The sequence below is a fragment of the Xenopus laevis genome, chromosome 4S, assembly GCF_017654675.1.
Source record: "Xenopus laevis strain J_2021 chromosome 4S, Xenopus_laevis_v10.1, whole genome shotgun sequence".
In the NCBI taxonomy this organism is placed as follows: Eukaryota; Metazoa; Chordata; class Amphibia; order Anura; family Pipidae; genus Xenopus; species Xenopus laevis.
Window position 1 is genome coordinate 12,533,046 of NC_054378.1, and position 19,280 is coordinate 12,552,325.

A 19,280-nucleotide genomic window follows, 5' to 3' on the forward strand; every position below is an offset into this window, starting at 1 on the left:
GGCCGAATATTCAGCCCACTCCAATCAAATGAATTTCTACCCTAAATTCTGATAGGCCAAACTGTTATCTGCAGTGGAGACAGTAGGACACCCTACTTCTTCTTCTTCTTAATAATAATAATAATAGAAATAATGATGAAACCGCGTGATCTTGAAGTCACGTGTCTGTATGAAGTATAAAGAAAAAGGCTACAGACCTTTCCACAATTTGCCAAAACATCACTATAAATATTTACACATTCCTAAACTGCCAGCTGTATTATTAAAGATGATGGACACCTACTAAGGTAGGCTCAGCCTATAAGATTAGTGATCTCTGACACTGGTACTCAAGTTAGGATTAGGGTTGCCATCTTTTTTAGAAAAAAATACCGGCCTTCCTATATATTTATCTTTTTTCCCTATTAATAACATTGGGATCAACCATCATTTTTACCGGCCAGGCCAGTAAAATACCGACCAGGTGGCAACTCTAGTTAGGAAGGCTGAACTACATGTGATTTCTTGGCAAGTTCCTCAATTTCCTGTCATCCTAGCTTACCTATTGTTTCTATAAACCTGCACACTCAGCAGTTCCTGAGATATTGTTTGACTCTTATTATAAAAAAATGTAACTAAAAAAACACTGAGCAGATTGAATTTATGCACACAATATACAGTACATGCTACATATAAATCAGTCAATGAGCAATATATATATATATATATATATATATATATATATATATATATCTATATATATATATATATATATATATATTTAGATAGATAGATAGATAGATAGATAGATATCCTGTATGCATGCATAATTAGACCTCTTTGTCATTTGAAAAGTGATGCTGGTTTATACAGTTTTTATGTCAGACATCATTCACTTAAATTATAAAGGTGCAGGGGTGCTCCGCCAATGAGGCGAGTTGAGGCTGTCGCCTCAAGCGGCAGCGCCCCACTAGGTACCAGGGGCAGCAAAAATGCTGCTCCTGGTACTTTAAGAGTGAATTTCCGGGGGAGGGGCGGAGGGGCCCGGATCGCCCCTGTATAGGTGCTTGGATTCAAAGTTATATATTTATATGACAAGTGTTGACCTTAGTATAAATGGTGCAAAATATTACAGAGAACATCTGTCTACAATAAGAAAGTTTGTATATAGGATATCGCAAGTATGGGCAGTCTGCACCCTCCAGAAGATGATGAAGTTACTCAGAATTCTTCTTCTGGACTTCTAGATTTCTGTTGGTGATTGTTGCCACTTATATGTAGACTATTAGGTCAATTTGGAAAAATAAACCACAAAACATGTGCAAATGGATAAAAAGACCATTTTAAATATAGATTATAATTATGATAATTATAACAAGACACTGGAGAGTCTGGGTGTCAACTTATTCATTTTGATGTCCATTTTACCCCCCTCCCAGGTGAGAAAGAAGACAAAGGAGCCAAAACTCCCAAATCGGCTTGGGAAATCCCAGTACAAAGCCTAGTTCTGTTTAAGGCTGGTGAGAAGTAAGTGCCAGTTGTTGGCACAACCTCTATAAAGGTAACTCATTGCTGATATAGCTGATAAGCATCTGGTTCAAGGTGAAGCTCTGGGTTTTTTTCCCAACAATTGGACAACTAGGATTGAATTGACTTGGTTTTTCCCAGACTTTGCTTCATCCCTTTCTCTGGGGCATCAGGTCCAGCAATTGCAGATGGGCATTTTGTTCTGAGTTTAAGTCATTGTGCCCACCTGCAGTCATTTCTGAAGATATCAGTGTTATGCTTTATGCCCTGGTACTAAGGCTTCTGGCTTTCTCTGTGCAGGATGATGTGGGGAGGAAGAACCCTGTTGCTGTGCTTGATATGCCTAGCCTTCCAACTCAGTGCTACGTGCCTGCCGGGCAGTCGTGCTTGTGAGCCTGCCAGCCTCTCTTCTGTGGATGCATGGATCTGCTCCATAATCGGCTCCCTGCTTGTGGGGCTCAGCGGGGTCTTTCCACTGCTGGTCATTCCCATTGAAGCCGGGGAAGAACTTCGGTCAGAAAGTAAGTCCTTTTTCCTGCTGTTCCTATGGGATCTTTAGAGCTGGAATAATAAAGATATAATCCTCCAATTATAAAGGATTGGGGAAGATCAGTCTCTCCGTGTTGCTAGGGGAACACTTAACATTTCGGCAATTATATCCCCTGCCTGAAATCCATTGTTGGTATGGTTGGAGTAAGGGGATATCTTGACAAGGCCTCTCCATTCTTTTGTCTTTCAGAGAACTCTCAAAGGCTAAAACAGCTCCTGAGCTTTGCAATTGGTGGATTACTGGGCGATGTGTTCCTGCATCTGTTACCGGAGGCCTGGGCTTATACCTGCAGTGCAACAACAGGTACCTGGGACTTACATTTATATCTTGATCACATTGGCTTCCAAATGAACCCCTGGCAGCTCAGTGCATGAGTACTGCACACCCAGCATTCCGTTATTAACACAGAAGGGTTGGTAGACAGTGAGTGATATCACAAGTGGTGCTGCAGTTGTATTTGCTGTACACAACAGATGTGAATATTAAAATTGTAGAAATAAAGATTTTTTTAATTTTTTTATTTTTTTACTGGGCATTGAGATGGCTTTATAGTGCTTTCCAATACATAAATAACAGGGTTCCGAGTTGCAAACATTTAAAGGGGATAATATAATCGCTAATTACCTTACTTCTTTTAATTCCATTTTAAAGTTAGTTGCAAGACATACAGTAGCAGTCGTTTGAATTAAAATAAAGACATGCTATATCCTGCCAATCACACTATTCGACTCACTTTTAGTCAGTTGGTTTGATCTCTAGGGGTGGCCAGCCAAGGGAAGTATCTCAAATGTTTTTTGTTCCAAAGAAACAATGAATAGAGAGGCACAATCCCCAGCCTTTAACCCCACTGAGACCACAGTAAGTAGTAGTGCAAGCTTGGATGCATTTATCTGGTTTGACCTAAAGTTTATTTACCCTTTAAAGTGACCAGCTGTTAAGTACACAGGCTGGACATTGCCACGGCTTTTATACAAACTGACCAATCCTTTATCTGTTGTGGTAGAGTGACCAAAGTGATGTGGGAAATGTCTGTTTTCCATTTAAAGGGGTGGTTCACCTTTAAGTTAACTTTAAGTATGTTTCATCATTTGTCTTCTTCTTCTGACTCTTTCCAGCTTTCAAATTGGAGTCACTGACCCCATCTAAAACAAATGCTCTGTAAGGCTACAAATATATTGTTATGATGCTTTTTATTACTCATCTTTCTATTCAGGCCTCTCCTATTCATATCCCAGTCTCTTATTCTAATCAGTGCATGGTTGCTAGGGCCATGAGGCCCTAATTCATATACAGTTTCAATAAATATTGGTAAAACTAGTCAACCTCTAGACATTTTTGGGGGCCTGAAAAATAATTTGCTGTTGGGGCCCAGTAATATCTAGTTATGCCACTGGTCAGAAGTAGGTAACACATGACGTCATTCCATACCGCCAAACTGTCCTGTTTTATGCATGACAGTCCCGATTATGACAGCTCAGTCCGTACTTCCCAGTTTCTTACTGAAATGTCTCGAACAACGTTTCTGAAGCTTAATTAAAATAAGAGACTTTTGGCAGAGAGCCTAGAAAAGGTAGCAGCTGCACTTGGATACCTTTGTACCAATTTAAGATAAGATATCATTGAGTCTGGAGCATGAATCCCTGCATGTCCCCCGTACTTCTGAACCCTAAAATTCTGCCTTTGTGGCCTTTCCACAGATCTGAGCCTGCATGCGACCAATTGTATGCTGCCATCATACTCAGTCAAACATATCAGAAAGAGCCACATTTAGGGGGAAATTATATTTGTCTGATCGAGAAAAAAACATCAACTCAACTTTTTTTTCCTATAAATCAGTAGGGATGCATCGAATCCAGGATTCGGTTTGGGATTTGGCCAGGATTTGGCCTTTTTCAGCAGGATTCGGATTCGGCCGAATCCTTTTGCCTGGCTGAACCAAATCTGTATCCTAATTTGCATAAGCAAATTGGGGACACGGAGGAAAATCGCGTGACTTTTTGTCACAAAACAAGGAAGTAAAAAATATTTCCCCCTTCCTACCCCTAATTTACATATACAAATTAGGATTCGTTTCAGTATTCAGCCGAATCTTACGCAAAGTATTCAGTTCGGTATTCGGCCGAATCTTTCTCGGAGGATTTGGGGGCTCGGCCAAATCCAAAATAGTGGATTTGGCGCAGCCCATTAATTTTCAGGGAATAATATACTCCATGTGCCAAAAGAAACCTTTGTGAGCTTACTGACTATTCCCAGATCTAAAATCTATATCACTGCTGACTCACAGGCCCCGGCATTGCCTTTCCTCATTCAGCGAATTAGTGATTATACCATGGGCACAGCATGTTCACAGGTTGGTGGTAGAGTCGCCTTCCTATAGTTTTATCTTTCTTCCCTATTAATGTCGTTGTTCACCTTTAAGTTAACTTTTAGTATAAGGCAGAGAGTGATATTCTAAGACAATTTGCAATTGGTTTTCATTTATTATTATTTGTGCTTTTCGAGTTATTTCGCTTTTTATTCAGCAGTTCTCCAGTTTGCAGTTTCAGCAATGTTGTTGCTAGGGTCCGAATTATGTTCTTACCATACCCCAGAATCTAGTTTTGAAAAGAGGTTTATCATTTTCCCCTGTGCATGACATTAGCCCATTCACCTTGTATAAAGATCTCTTCATATTCTGTCGCAAATTACTTTTAAAAAAACATTTTCCAATCTGGAAGGGCAAGTCCTGGTCAATCCCCTCCCCTCATGGCCATCTCTGATTCCCAAAACCCACATGACTTTTTTTTTTTCAACCTCATTTGATACAATTATGTGGATTAAGTATCCATTTAAAATAGCTACCGTGTTTGGGATTTGCCACCTTCAATTGATACTGTGAATCATTATAAGTGACACATATCACTCTTAGTTTTCTTCTCCGCCTTATACAGCGGTACTATTTCAGAATCGCTTGAAGGCTTGCGCTATTTATATTATGTTTTTAATACACCAAATTGGGACATTCTTTCTTAGAATAACGATAGTTATGATTACTGTATTTTCACACCATGGCCTGAGGCCACGCTGATACATTAGCAGTGAATACATTCTTTATGGCCGCACAAGGAGGGTAATGAATGTTTGGTTCAATCCAGATGTAACACTGGTATCCCCCTATAGTGGATTCGTAGGACCTTAATGCTAATTAAGGCACTCGCAGTGACTGCATAAGGGAGCACAGTGGATCCTCCTCCTCCGTTCTATGATTGGCCGGTTTAAATCTCAACCGTCCTCTGTGTGTCTATATATATGGGTAAGCCTCCGGCAGCCGGTAGCCTTTGACAAAGCCTGCTGCGTGCAGGTGAAACGTGCGTCAGGAGCATTTTAGATTCTGTTAGGCAGGGGGTCTGAACAAATACAGGCGCACATCGGGTATTGCTCGACATCTATACCGGGAAGCTCTGTGGGTGAAAGGGTGGGCTGTTCAATTGGAGCTTGTTTCTGGGCAAGAATATACTCTGTTCATGGCACTATCACCACTTGTATTTAACTCTCTCTAGCCAGATTGCTGGGAGGGCTTAACGGAGGGTGAAGGGGTGGTTGTTAGATTGGGGTTCGGTAGTGAACCAAACGTAGCGGGACAGATGTGTCTGATACCCACTTCTTTCCATATGATCAGATAATGATCTTTATTTCTACCCTGTTATCACTCTAAATACTCCATTATAGACCTAACAGGTCAGTTCTATACCCACCTCTAGACCTACACTTCTGGTATAACCCACGTTTAGTAGGCTCATCCCCCTGTTCCTAACTTTATTTTAAATAGTTCTTGGATCTACCACAACATATATATTTTTTAATCGGTTTGCATTAAAAGTTAAGTTTTATTTGGTTCTTGGAGTCCTCTGATCCTAGGATGGGGCGGTGCAATCTTTAGGGTTAGCTTTTCCCTTCATTATCACTATTTCCATAACCCTGCACACTATCCATTGTTTCTCTCACTTGATGGGCGGTGCTCCCTAATCTATATCTATTCACATAGGGTCCCAATTACCCTAGCAACCATGCACTGATTTGAATAAGAAACTGGAATCAGAAGAACAAGTCAGAAAGTGTCAGAAGAAGAAGGCAAGCAACTCAAAAACTATATAAAAAGAATAATTAGGGATGCACCGCATCCAGGATTTGGTTCGGGATTTGGTCAGGATTCTTCCTTTTTCAGAATCCTTCTGCACGGCCAAACTGAATCCTAATTTGGGAGGGAAATCACATGACTTTTTTTCACAAGGAAGCAAAAAAATGTTTTCCCCTTCCCACTCCTAATTTGCATATGCAAATTAGGATTTGTTTCGGTATTCCGACGAATCTTTCGTGAAGGATTCAGTGGTTCGGCCAAATCCAAAATAGTGGATTCGGTGCATCCCTAAAAATAATGAAGACCAATTGAAAAGTTTCTTAGAGTTGGTCATTCTATAACATACTAAAAGTTAACTTGAAGGTGAACCACCCCTTTAATAACATTGACATGAAGCCTAGTGGCAGCCCTAGATAGTGGAGGGACTGGAGATCTAGATATTTCTTTAAATGCTCTAATTAGCCTTAGGTAGGACTTGTAAAGAGATGTATGGGCCTGATTGTGCAGGTATGGGACCTATTACCCAGAATGTTTGGGACCTGAGGCTTTCTGGATAACGGATCTTTCCATAATTTAGATCATACTTTAAGTCTACTAGAAAGTCATGTAAACATTAAATAAACCCAATAGTACTTCGACTATCGATTGGTCGAATAGTCGAACGATTTTTAGTTTGAATCGTTCCATTCGAAGTAGTAGTCGAAGGTCGAAGTAGCCTATTCGATGGTCGAAGTACCCAAAAAAAACCTTTGAAATTCAAAGTTTTTTTACTTCGAATCCTTCACTCGAGCTTAGTAAATGTGCCCCTTAGTGCCCATAGGCTCAGGTCTTTGCACTCCAGAATGAAGTATAGTCCAGAATGCCTGAGAAATTTCCATTCCTCCCTATCTTATAATGAACTCGGATGCTTTTTTAACCATTTATAAGCGTTATATTTAATGCTGTGTTTATGAAATTCCAATAATGAATTGATAATCACATAACATTTGCTTTTCTAGTGTGTAATAGGTTAAGGGTATTGTGATTTGGGTCCCACTAATAAAGTTTATGATTTTATAAACCTGAGCTTAAAATGACTGTGTGTTTGTGGTGTAGGCACTTTGCCTTTTAATTTTGTAGACTATGTTGTATTTTCAGTATCTACAACTACGCCATACTCTATAAACACAGTTTGGCCGGTCACAGATTGTTATATCGCCAAATCGAGTTGAATAAATGCTACTTCTTGTTAAGCAACCCCCCCCCCCACACACACACACACAACCTCCTCTAGGAGAATTATACACTTAATAGTCCAGGGGTGTCCCTGCCCTTATCCCTGAAATCTGAAAGGATCTTGATTCACCTTGATTTCCCGATAAGTGAAATAAAATGATCCAATTCCGCTGTCTGCACAGTTAACAACACACAGTTACACTTAAAACCCCCCAGAGGTAAATGATATATGTCCCAAATGTAAGCGTTCCCTCCCCTGCCACCTTTATACAGCTGGTGTGGCAATGCCCTCACATACACCAGTTGTGCCCCAGATAACAGATGTTATTAGCCAAACCCTGCCTCTTATTATCCTCATGGAACAATTCATTTGTTTTGCTTAACCAAGTTTCAGAAACTGCTCCCACAAAAGTCAAGGTACTGAGTTCACTTCTCACTGCCCCATAACTTTCCCTCCCCCTATCACTTTCCAGCCCCACTTTCTCTTACCTCCTGCCCTTGCTGGGGGGAAACAATGTTACCCAATAAATTCACACACAGACTGGATTAGGCTGTTATTCTGTTTATTTTGTTAATTAGTTGATGGTTACTGGGCTAGAATATGAAGTATGAATAAATTGAATGGAATAATGGTAAATACAAAAAGAACAAATCGGACAATTAATCAAACACATTCATTTTACTTTCCTGATCGTTTATCTGACAGTCTTTTAATACTACTGTGCATGTCGTTTTATGAGCCAAGACAGGAGAACAGGAAACAATACAATCTATTTCCATTTGTTAAAGGGGTTGTTCAGCTTTAAACACTTTTTTCAGTTCAGTTGGTTTCAGACAGTTCATCAGAAATAAAGACTTTTTCTAATTACTTTCTATTTTCTATTTTGATCTTTATATTGATATTTTATATTTGACCTTCTAAAGCAGCTCTGGGAGTGGGGGGGTCGCTGACCCTGTAACTAAATTGATACATTCAGTTGATAATTTTTTTTATCTTTGTCCCTGCTGAGCAGAATCCCTGAGTTTCAATAAAGGCAGCTTTTAGAATTGATACAATAGTTGATAATTTATCGCAGATTCTGCTGAGAAATGTATCAACTAAATGGAAAGCAATCGAAAAACGTCTTTATTTCTGGGAACAATCTGAAAGCAACTCCGGTGATGGAAGAATTTGTCCCATTTTGCATCGCGGAAAAATTCTCAAATTTCCCATAAAGTTAGAGAAACGGCGAAAAATTCACAAAATGCGAATTTTGCTGCACGCATTGTCCAAATATTGTTGATGCGTGACAGTTTTGACGCAAGTGACTATTCCGGCGTGCGTTTTTGACGCCACCAAATTTTTGCTGCAGTTTCACAAATTTATTTGCCAGTGGCAAAAAGTGGAAATTCGTTGTGAAATCGCACCTGCCAATTTTATTCGGCCATCACTAACCAACTCAGCTAAGTGTTTGGAGGTGAACAACCCCTTTAATACAGGCTAAGTCATCCTATTATGTATGTATATATGTGCCAAATCCTAAATAAAAGCATAGATATATATAAATATATAATGTTAGGAGCTTTGTAAACAGTAGAAATCTTATATGGCGAGTACTTTCATAGAAGCGCAGTTTATGATGTCACCAGAGAGGTGCCGCTGAGGCCTGTGACTATATAAATTGGCAATTAACTAATCACAGGCCACCAGCTATGCCCACCCCAGCCCTCCCTTCTGGTGACAGTACAGACCATGCAGCGGGCATTACGTAGAACAAGATGGTAGCTGCTTTCGCATGGTATCTCTAACATATACACTATTATCAGAACTGCTTGTTGTGTTTCAGGTCATCAAAAAGTTTGATTCTAATCTCCTGGCTACGGCACCCTCTCTTTCGGGCCATATTTTATGGGGAAATGTTAATATTTAGTACCTTAGCTAGATCCTTCCTCTTAGTGATGACTCTAAAGTTATAAATACACTAAGAAAGGACCAGTACAGATAAATTTTGTCATTGTCCATAAACTAATAACTGACCAATCATAGGCCACTAGTAATGCCCAACCATTTACCCTTCCTCTGAGGATATCACAGACTCCAGTAAAGCAAATGCTGGGACATATACCATAGTGTTACTTTTCTTTATGTTCATTTATAGCTACATCTTCTTATGCTGGGGAAACTCAATGACACCATTTCACATTTTCCCTGACAAATTTGCAGAACAACGGTTTTTAAGGGGTTGTGGACCATGGATGAGTAGGGGACAATTTTACCATGGTTGAATTTTGCACTATATTGAGTAATAATTGGTACAATCCCCTAAAATGAAGGGAGTGCTCTCACTATTTATACAGAATTAATTATTGGTCAATACGCTTACTACTGACAGGAGCTTATAAAGTCAGCAACCCTATCTGATCATAAGATGTTGGTAATAAATGGAATCAGCTGCTGTTAGATGTAACTGGTGATGTTATTAGAGGGGAACCACTGGTGGATTGTGACTGGCCATAGATTGAAATTAGCCAGTCACAGGCCACTAGCAATACCCACCCCTCTCCCCCCCTCTGATGACATCACAGATGATGATAAGACCTAAAAAAGGCAGGCAATGCTTGATAAAGCCTGGGGAGAACAGGCCGTGTGTTATAAAGCCTGTTGGATACAGGCAGCATGAATCAGGCTGTGCATTATGAAGCCTGTAGGGAACAGGCTGTGCTTTATGAAGCCTGCATGAAACAGGCTGTGCTTTATAGAGCCTAGAGGGAACAGGCTGTGCTTTATAGAGCCTGTAGGAAAGAGGCTATGCATTATGAAGCCTGTAGGTAACAGGCTGTGCTTTATGGAGCCTGCAGGGAACAGGCTGTGCTTTATGGAGCCTGCAAAAAGCAGGTTACGCTTGGTAAAGATTTGGGAAGGGCAGTTTTACATGGAAAGATGGGAAGGTTGCTTAATAAGGTACAATGGGAAGGTATGATGGGGATGTATTTCATGGGAAGATGAATAGGTAGTTTAACAGGGTGAATCTGTGATATCATTAGAGGGGAACCGCTAGTGACTTATGACTGACCATAGATTAAAATTAGCTAGTCACAGGCCACTAGCTATGCCCACCCCTAACCCCCCCTCTGATGATATCACAGACTGTGCTTTATAGAGCCTGTGGAAAGAGGCTGTGCGTTATTAAGCCTGTAGGGAACAGGCTGTGCTTTTTAAAGCCTGCAGGGAACAGGCTGAGCTTTATAGAGCCTGCAAAAAAGCAGGTTATGCTTGGTAAAGAATTGGGAAGGGTAGTTTTACATGGAGAGATGGGAAGGCTGCTTAATAAGGTATAATGGGAAGGTATGATGCTTTAAAGAGCCTGCTGGGAACAGGCTGTGCTTTATAGAGCCTGTAAGAAAGAGGCTGTGCTTTATAGAAATAGGGAAAGGTTTTTTTTTTTTTTTTTTTTTTTTTTTTTTAAACTAGAATAAAACTGAGACTATGATTAAAAACTTTAAAACTATGAAAAGCTGCGTAAGATTGAAATGGCACATAAAGCACACAGAGATGATAAATGCAGCTATAAGTGCTTTCTGTGATGATGCTGGCAATTACATGCAGTGCTGAAAGAAGTGGATGTGGGGAGAAAGCTTCAATTCGGGTTGGTAGAGCAGGACAGATTTTAAGATATTAAAAAACAGTATTCGCTCACCTTGGATGTTATACATTACCCGATATTACAGGATGAAGCCAGTGCTACTGGTGTCCTGGTGGCAAGTTGCACAGCTTTTGTGATGGTCAGTTGGATGAGATCAAGCTGAAAAAGTTACATTTTATATAAAGTACTGCTGGTCCAGAAATCTCAGTCCTTTTGTGAAATGAATATTCAAGTAACCAATCCTGGCAATTCTGCTTGTAAGTGTATGAGTTAAAGTATGCAATAATTTATGTAAATCAATACGTTTTAATGTATGAAAGATGCAACATATTAAGTAGTAGAGTCATTTCAACGTTAAGGCTTCTTCAAGACCTCTTCTTATATAGAAATCAATTTCTAATGTAAAAGTTTCCCTGGGTTATGGTGATAAAATAACAGACCATTGGATATGTCCACCAACAACCCAATCACAGAGCTTAAAAAATAAATGTGGCGGATAGTGCCCAGAGCTCAGAGACGTTTAAAAGTCAATGGCAGGCGCTGCAACTTGTACTTTAGCAGATAAAAATATTCTGAAATAAAGACTTCAGATCCATATTCTAATCTAACATATTATGTCTAGAAATATTCCCAGTCAAACTCTAAGGTTTACCTCGGTGGTGGCAGAGGAATTACTCCTGCCAGCTTGGGTCAATGTAGTTGAAATTTTCGACCATGCGGGTCTCACTGGGGTCCTCCTCTGGGAATGGGATATGTTTCTTGCTGAATCCCTTAACTGAGCTCTGTAGGAAAAAAGAGAAGCATTGGTTATATAATAATCAACCTTCTATAGCCATTGTGACATTTCTATTCTAAATTGCCATGAGTCTATTGTAAAGCATAAGCGGAGCAGATTTCATGTTTCATTCTCATACATTGATTCATTTTCCCATAAATGGTTTGTGTTTTTACCCAACTATATATGTTTTGCTATATTATTACAGGTATGGGATCTGTTATCTGGAATCCCAGTATCCAATAAACTCCAAAAAGTCTCCCATAGACTTAATTTTATCCAAAAATTATTTCCTTTTTCTCTATAATAAAAAACAGTACCTAAGATATAATTAATCCTTATTGGATGCACAACCATTCTATTGGGTTTATTTAATGTTTACATGATTTTCTAGTAGATTTAAAGTACGAAGATCCAAATTACGGAAAGATCCATTATCCAGAAAATCTCAGGTCCCGAGCATTCATTATAATAGGTCCCAAACCTGTATTATTAGTATTGAAAGGACAGGTACATTTTCCCATGATTTTGTTGTGTGTGTTACTATGTATGCACAACTACCCTCTAACTGGCTGTATTGCAATATGAATTCTTATTTTTCCTAGCTTATCCCATTATTCAGAATCTTTCCTTCACTTGCCATTCTGTCTTCCAAATTCCTTATCCTAGTTAGTAGGGTCATTAAAACCTTGGAACAGTTTAAAACCCAAGAGCTTTGCAGAAAAACATGTACTCATATCATACAAAGTAATGAAGCTCTAATGCAGACTGACATAGAATACTACTTTAAATATTATATTAAAAGTTAATTAAGTGAACAAGGCTACCAAAGTACATTTATACATAAAAACCTATTTATCTACGAATTGTATCCCACAGCAAATGAAATCGACATGTTTCACGGTGGGATAAGAGGTACTATATCACTTCTGGGGGAATGGCCAGTGCGATCACATTAACGTTATGAACTTACTTTAGGTGGTATAATAGGAGACAGCAGGTTTCTTCTCTCCACTTGCGCCCAATCAATTGTGGAATAAAATGGGTGGTCCCGGATGTCGGCATATACCCCAAGGCGATGTTTGGGCTTCTTCTTCAAGAGCTAAAGCAAAAGATGAATAGTTATTATAAAATATTTTATTTATGTGGCTACATTTCATTCAGTTAATTATTTACATACAAAATCATATCATTCTTCCTAGGTAATGCTTTGTGATCTTTATGGCATCTAGACTTTTGAATAAGAACTAGATGAGCTGTCATATAGTATTCTAATATATAAAATATAGTTATAACTATTTGGGATCTAAAGCTGTTAACACTCCTCTATGGTACTCAAGGCTAAACAGCTGACTAACCACCTCTTATAGCACCTCTTACTGAACTTTTGATCTCAAACTATCCCCACACTCATGGGTCCCCTTCCCAGTCTTACCTTGTTCTGGAGACTTTTCACTTAAAATGTGCTTACATGTGCTTAATTGCACCCATTTCTGCTACACTCAGCAGATAAGCAGCGTAAGTCAAAGTCGGAAGCTGAACTATTAGGGTCAAATGACTTACAGTAGCAATTTTACTATATTCCTCCTAAACCAGGCCAAAGCCAACTATCAGTGGCCTACATGAGCAATGCTTCCAATATCCCTGGTCCAATGTGCCTATATGGGAACTTCATAGAATGGACGCACTCTCTGGTTAATGGCTGGTCTGTTTTACATTAGTTAAAAATGTAGATCGCATTTAGCCTTTAAGAATTTGTTTCATTATTTGGCCAGTGCCCTCTGTGTCTGCAGACCCACCTTAGCAGTCACAACTATAACAGTAGACTAAATACCTTAACACTTTTATCTTGTGTTGAAAACAAAAAAAATAATAAAGCAGCTTTTTAGCATTTAATACAATTTCTGTTAAAATTCCATTCCCATTTTACTAACCTGTTTTAAGAGGTCACGTAATTCCGCAGAAAGGAATTCTGGATATTGCGGCTTTTCAGTCAGGATCCTTTCTAGTTGTTCTTCTTTAGAGATATGCCGTGAATATGGTAATATGCCGGTGGCCATTTTATATAAGATAACACCAAACGACCACCAATCAGCACTTGAATTGTATTCCATATCTGCTAAAACCTAGAGAAGAAATATATAAAATGAATTACCCAGGTCGATGGACATCTGCAGTTTATCCATATAATGGAGAAAGGACAACTGGCTGACTTGCCACTCCTCAGACAGGCCAGACCCATGGCAGACTTGCAGGACTATCATCAATATTGTCAGCTCAAGCATTTCTATGACTATTTAGGAGGATCCAGTAACCTCGGAAGATCCCTCACCCCATACTACCATATTCTTTTCCCCCCCTCTTTTTTCTTTTTCTATATCCCCTATCCCATACTTACCAGAAATCAATAAAAATATATTTAAAAAAAATTAATAAAATGAATTACCCAGGATGGGCTCAAGGACAAGGTAACTGAGGTCAAGTTGCATAGGAGCACTTCAATTTCACTTAAAATAATAAGAAATATTGTATAGCTGTATGGCGCTAATATTCTTACCTCTGGGGCTATATACCCTGGTGTTCCACACCTTCCACGCTGAGTATTTGATTTAAACATGTTGGTACAGACGAGGCCGAAATCAGCGATCTTCAAATGACCCTCTTCATCCAACAAAATATTCTGAGGCTTCAGGTCACTGTAAGGCACATAAGTAGCACAGTGTATATCATGTTTGCCATTAGTAAAATGAGTGGCATTTCGAGAGGATGTAAAGTTTCCTTACCGATGCACGATCCCATTGGCATGCAAGAACTTCAAACCTACTGCTAGTTCTGCAGAATAAAACCTTTTAAAAGACAAATGACAGGATTTATTATATATAATGAACAAAGTACTTGCAGATTGTGATATCCATAATGTTTTAGGTCCTTCTGCCTCAAGAAGCAGGTTACTTACATTATGAGGTCACTGTTCAGACGTCCTACGGTTGTTATGAGGTCATCCAGTGTGCCGCCACTCATATACTCCAGAACTAGCAGTATGAGAGACTGGATACAAAATATAAAGGAGAGAGTGAGGCACGGAATTGGATATCACAGGAACACAATTTCATATTTTCCCAATTTAATACAAAGTTTGGTACAATCATTTAATAATTACTTTAAAGGGGTTGTTCACCTTCCAAACACTTTTTTTTAATTCAGTTATTGTTTTTTCAATTACTTTCCATTATTTATTTTTTACTGTTTTTCCAAAATCTAAAGTTGAATGTTCGTGTCTCTGGTGTTTGAGTCTGACGGCTCAGTAATTCAGGTGCAGACTCTGAACTAAGGGGCAGATTTATCAATGGACGAGGTGGATATTCGAATGAAAAAGAATCTAATTTCAAGCTATTTTTGTGTACTTTGACTAGGGAATAGTCCAAATTCGATTTGAATTTGAATTTTTTTTTCAAAAATTCAAAAATTTAAATGTCAAAATTTTATCTCTTTAAAAATTTGACTTTGACCATTCACCATCTAAAACCTGCCGAATTGCTCTTTTTAGCCTATGGGGGACCTCCTAGAACCTATTTGGAGTCAATTGGTGGACTTTGAAAAATCAAAGCTTTTTTAGGAATCGTATTCAATCAAATGCGATATTCCTTTGATGTATACGATTTGAATTCATCCAAATTACGGCTCTATTCGATCGAAAACAGACCTATTCTACCAAAAAAAAATTTGACTTCATTTTTGAATTCCAATTTCGAAGATTTTTCAATTCAAAATTCGACCCTTGATAATCCATTAAAACTGTTTACAGGGTCAGTGACCCCCCTCCCAGAGCTGCTTCAGAAGGTGAAAAATGAAATTTTACACTTCAATATTAGAAAAACGGTCACACATAGAAAATGGAAAGTCATTGGAAATAGTCATTATTTCTGGTGATCTATCTGAAAACAACTAGTTGTTGTAAACCACCCCTTTAAGAAATAGTGGGTTAGACACAATACACTAGCATTAATAGGAATAGATTATACTATTGGGAAAGGGTCCTGCCATACTGATGTATCTTTTAATAGCTGAACAAAGCAGAGGAGAGTACAAATATATGAGATGTATGTATTTAGAACAAATTTAGGTCTGACCCGTATATAGTTGAAATGCATGGAAAATTCTAGTTCCCAATTTAGAACAGAATGACCCCAGCACAACAGCATTTGTTTTATCATGATAGTTCTGATACTAAAAAGTGCTCATATGAAACCCATACAATAGAAAGAGATAACCCTCAAATACTACCACACCTATCCTGAAAAGTATACCACAGCCTATTGTGACACCTCTAATAGCAGCATTCAGTAATGAAGATAAGTAGGATCGGGTCTGGGTGCAAGCCGTGCCCACCCTCAAGGGGGTTAGAGCCCAGATGCACCCCCTGCACCCCCAGTAGTTAGTCCCCTGGCAGCATTACAATAACTAATAAATGAAAATATGCTATATGAAGTCATTATATTAGTAACAGAACCTGGGATAAAATAAGACCCTAATAAAACTCTCTTCCCTGTACCTGAGTTTGAAGTGTTGCCATTCCCCGACATAAATACGGGCATCTTCTGGCAAGCTGTAGCACTGACGCTTCATTCCTGACGTTCTTGAAGTCCCGAGTCTTTTTCTTTTCAATTATCTTCACTGCAACCAGTTGGTCTTTTATCATATAAGATGCCAACATCACCTAGAGAAAAGAGTGGGAATGAAGAAAATATTGCTGGGTTGCTTGTATGGACACAAGTGCATCTAGCCGACATGATTTATGGGTTAAATCAGATTGTGGTTAAATAGGATTGAAATGGCTATTTGGTTTAATGGTTTATATAAAGATTTATGGTTTAGTTTCATACCAAAAGATGATCAATGAAGTATCCTGCATTCCCACTTTAGACTTATCCTTACGGACTGACTAATATATCCGAAAGAATGTTGGACCCTTAAAGACATAGTTCCAAAAGAATATTGGACCCTAAACAACATCGTTTAACTTTTAATTAACTTTTAATATGATTTTTTCACAAAATGAATTTATTTATTAATTGAAGCTACAATGGATTGACATTTGAGTATCTGGTTGTTAGGGTTCAATTTACTCTACTAACCAGGCAAGACTAAAAGATAAGTAATGAAAGATAACAATAAGGGAATGAGGGAATGTATGAACCTAAAGCTTGCATTATACAGTTTCTCATTCCTTAAAGCACCGCACTGGAAAGATGCAGTTGCACGAAATGATACAGAATACAAGCTGAGGTCCCTGGGTATGTACTATACTGCCATATCTCCTCTTTTGCAAATCAACAGCTTGTACATACACAGGATGCCTCTGACCTATCACATTAGAGGTACTGGAACAGTCAGTAATTTCATGTATATGCTAGTCACTGATTTGCATAAGTGGAAGGATATATTGTGTTGGACACAGCAAGAACTGGCATCTCAACTTAGGAGTAGATTTCCCTATTTTTTCCTGGCACTTCCTTTAGGAAGTTCATCACTCACCTTGCCAAATGAACCTTTGCCTATCTGTTTTATAAGGCGGTAATTGTTGATATCGAGGGCCGGTGGTGTTTCGGGTTCCCCTCGAATCTTCTTCTGTTTTCTTCCATCTAGAATATTAAAAAAAATAACGTTAATTCAAGAAATGTTCAGCGAATGTCTGAATTGTTACAGTGTCACCTCATTTGTAAGATACAGTCTTCCTTATGTCCCATGCAACAAGCTGTGTTACACCTGTTTCATTGGTACATTCCCATATCAGTAACCAGGTAATGCATGGGGCATGTTGGGAATCGGCAGAGTTTGGTGCATAAGGTCACAGCTGGGTGTAATTTTGCATGTCCATAAATTTTATGGAGTCTAAATATGTCCTGATTTTGATATTACCATTCAAAGATCAGATGCAGTCAGAGAAACATATAGCACTGAATCAGCACTCTAACAATGAACGAATCATTCTTTGATTTCACAATAATCACTAATGACACTGAATTTAGTTTTTCACAAAATGAATTTATTTATTAATTGAAGCTACAATGGATTAACCACACTAATATAAACAATTCTATAGAACAAAAGTAAAAAACTTACATCAATGCTCTATAGATTTTTTAAACAGGTCTGCAACATTGTTTCAGGAGTTAGAGCTGTGACAGATGTTTGTTTTAATAGCAATTATAGTGAATTACAGTACACTGAAAATGTTTATTAAAGGGGTGGTTTAACTTTAAATGAACTTTTAGTATTATGTAGAGAATGATATTTTGAGACGATTTGCAATTGGTTTTCATTTATTATTATTTGTGGTTTTTAAGTTATTTAGCTTTTTATTCAGCAGCTCTCCAGTTTGCAATTTCAGCAATCTGGTTGCTAGGGTGCAAATTACCCTAGCAACCATGCATTGATTTGAAAAAGAAATAAAAAGTAGCAATAATAATAAGTTTGTAGCCTTACAGAGCATTTGTTTTTTAGGTTGGGTCAGTGACCCCTGTTTGAAAGCTGGAAAGAATCAAAAGAAAACGGCAAATGATTGAAAAACTATAAAAAATAAATAATGAAGACCTACTGAAAAGTTGCTTAGAACTGGCCATTGTATAACATACTCAAAGTTAACTTATAGGTGAACCACCCCTTTAATGTTTATAGGAACGTTGTTTAGAATAACATTTTGTTTTACTGTGCAAAAAACTATTTTCTTAGAACACCAGCAATGAACTGCAAGTTTATTCTCCTTACCATCTCGGCTTTTATCTGGACTCCTGGAACGTTTCTTGGCCGTTGTTTTCTTCTCTCTTTCCCCGTGGTTTTTCTTCTTCTCCTCTTTTTCATCTCTTTTCTTTCCTTTCTTTCTCTCCTTTTCTTCTTTTCGAAACTTCTTACCTGATAAAAAAATAAGCACCGCGTGACTCTCTAATTCCTACTTTATTCACTTATGGGGGAATGTATTTATTATTCATGGGCAAGGTGCCAAGTACAAACAAATGAGTGTAAAACTTGCTTGTTGTGCCTTGTTGTAGCCTGTACCTGTAATGGGTTTTTATACCATAACAAGATACAGGGTAGAACAAAGCTCAGGACACAACTGCAACTCTCTACATGGGCTCTAAGGGTACAATTGTATGATCCTGAATTTTTAACATTTTAATAAATGTTTCCTTAAATCTCCAATGTTGCTTTTCACTGGTACATTTAGTAGCAAAACTGATCATTATGAACTTGAATGACATGTGAAAGGTTGAGGCCAAATGGAAAGCGGCAGCTTGAGCTGGGTATTGCTTCCCCAAGCACATTACACTTTATATAGACATTATGGCTCATAATTACTCCAATTACTTATTCATTTGACTAGTCTTCTACCGATTTTAAAATGGAAGCCAGAATCTGTTATTTTGCAAAAAATTATTTAAGCACCAGTGGGTTCTGACAGCCTAAGCACATTACACACAAAGAGACGCCATAGGT

At 38.4% G+C, this 19,280-nt stretch overlaps 2 protein-coding genes across 3 annotated transcripts; one reads left to right on the plus strand and one right to left on the minus strand.

Annotated features, from left to right (window-relative positions):
- Positions 1–797: 797 nt before the first annotated feature.
- On the plus strand, positions 798–2,584 carry LOC121393448 (zinc transporter ZIP13-like). Of its 2 annotated transcripts, XR_005961069.1 has the most exons (3): positions 798–1,540; positions 1,807–2,027; positions 2,246–2,584. XR_005961069.1 is itself a non-coding variant. In XM_041562009.1 (2 exons), exons 1-2 carry the CDS (start codon positions 1,808–1,810, stop codon positions 2,428–2,430), a joined length of 405 nt encoding a protein of 134 aa, XP_041417943.1. In that variant the 5' UTR covers positions 798–1,807; the 3' UTR covers positions 2,431–2,584. The 2 variants fall into 2 exon arrangements, 1 of the variants encoding a protein (XP_041417943.1); XM_041562009.1 differs by having other exon boundaries at positions 798–2,027.
- Positions 2,585–9,742: 7,158 nt separating this feature from the next.
- Positions 9,743–18,658, minus strand: LOC121393444 (protein kinase C delta type-like). Its single transcript, XM_041562003.1, has 10 exons — positions 18,555–18,658; positions 17,322–17,428; positions 16,339–16,503; positions 14,743–14,834; positions 14,570–14,632; positions 14,344–14,482; positions 13,721–13,912; positions 12,760–12,888; positions 11,664–11,793; positions 9,743–11,170 (listed from the first exon to the last, which is right to left on the minus strand). The coding sequence occupies exons 3-9, from the start codon at positions 16,498–16,500 to the stop codon at positions 11,683–11,685; spliced, it is 888 nt and encodes a 295-aa protein (XP_041417937.1). The 5' UTR covers positions 16,501–16,503; positions 17,322–17,428; positions 18,555–18,658; the 3' UTR covers positions 9,743–11,170; positions 11,664–11,682.
- Positions 18,659–19,280: the final 622 nt, after the last annotated feature.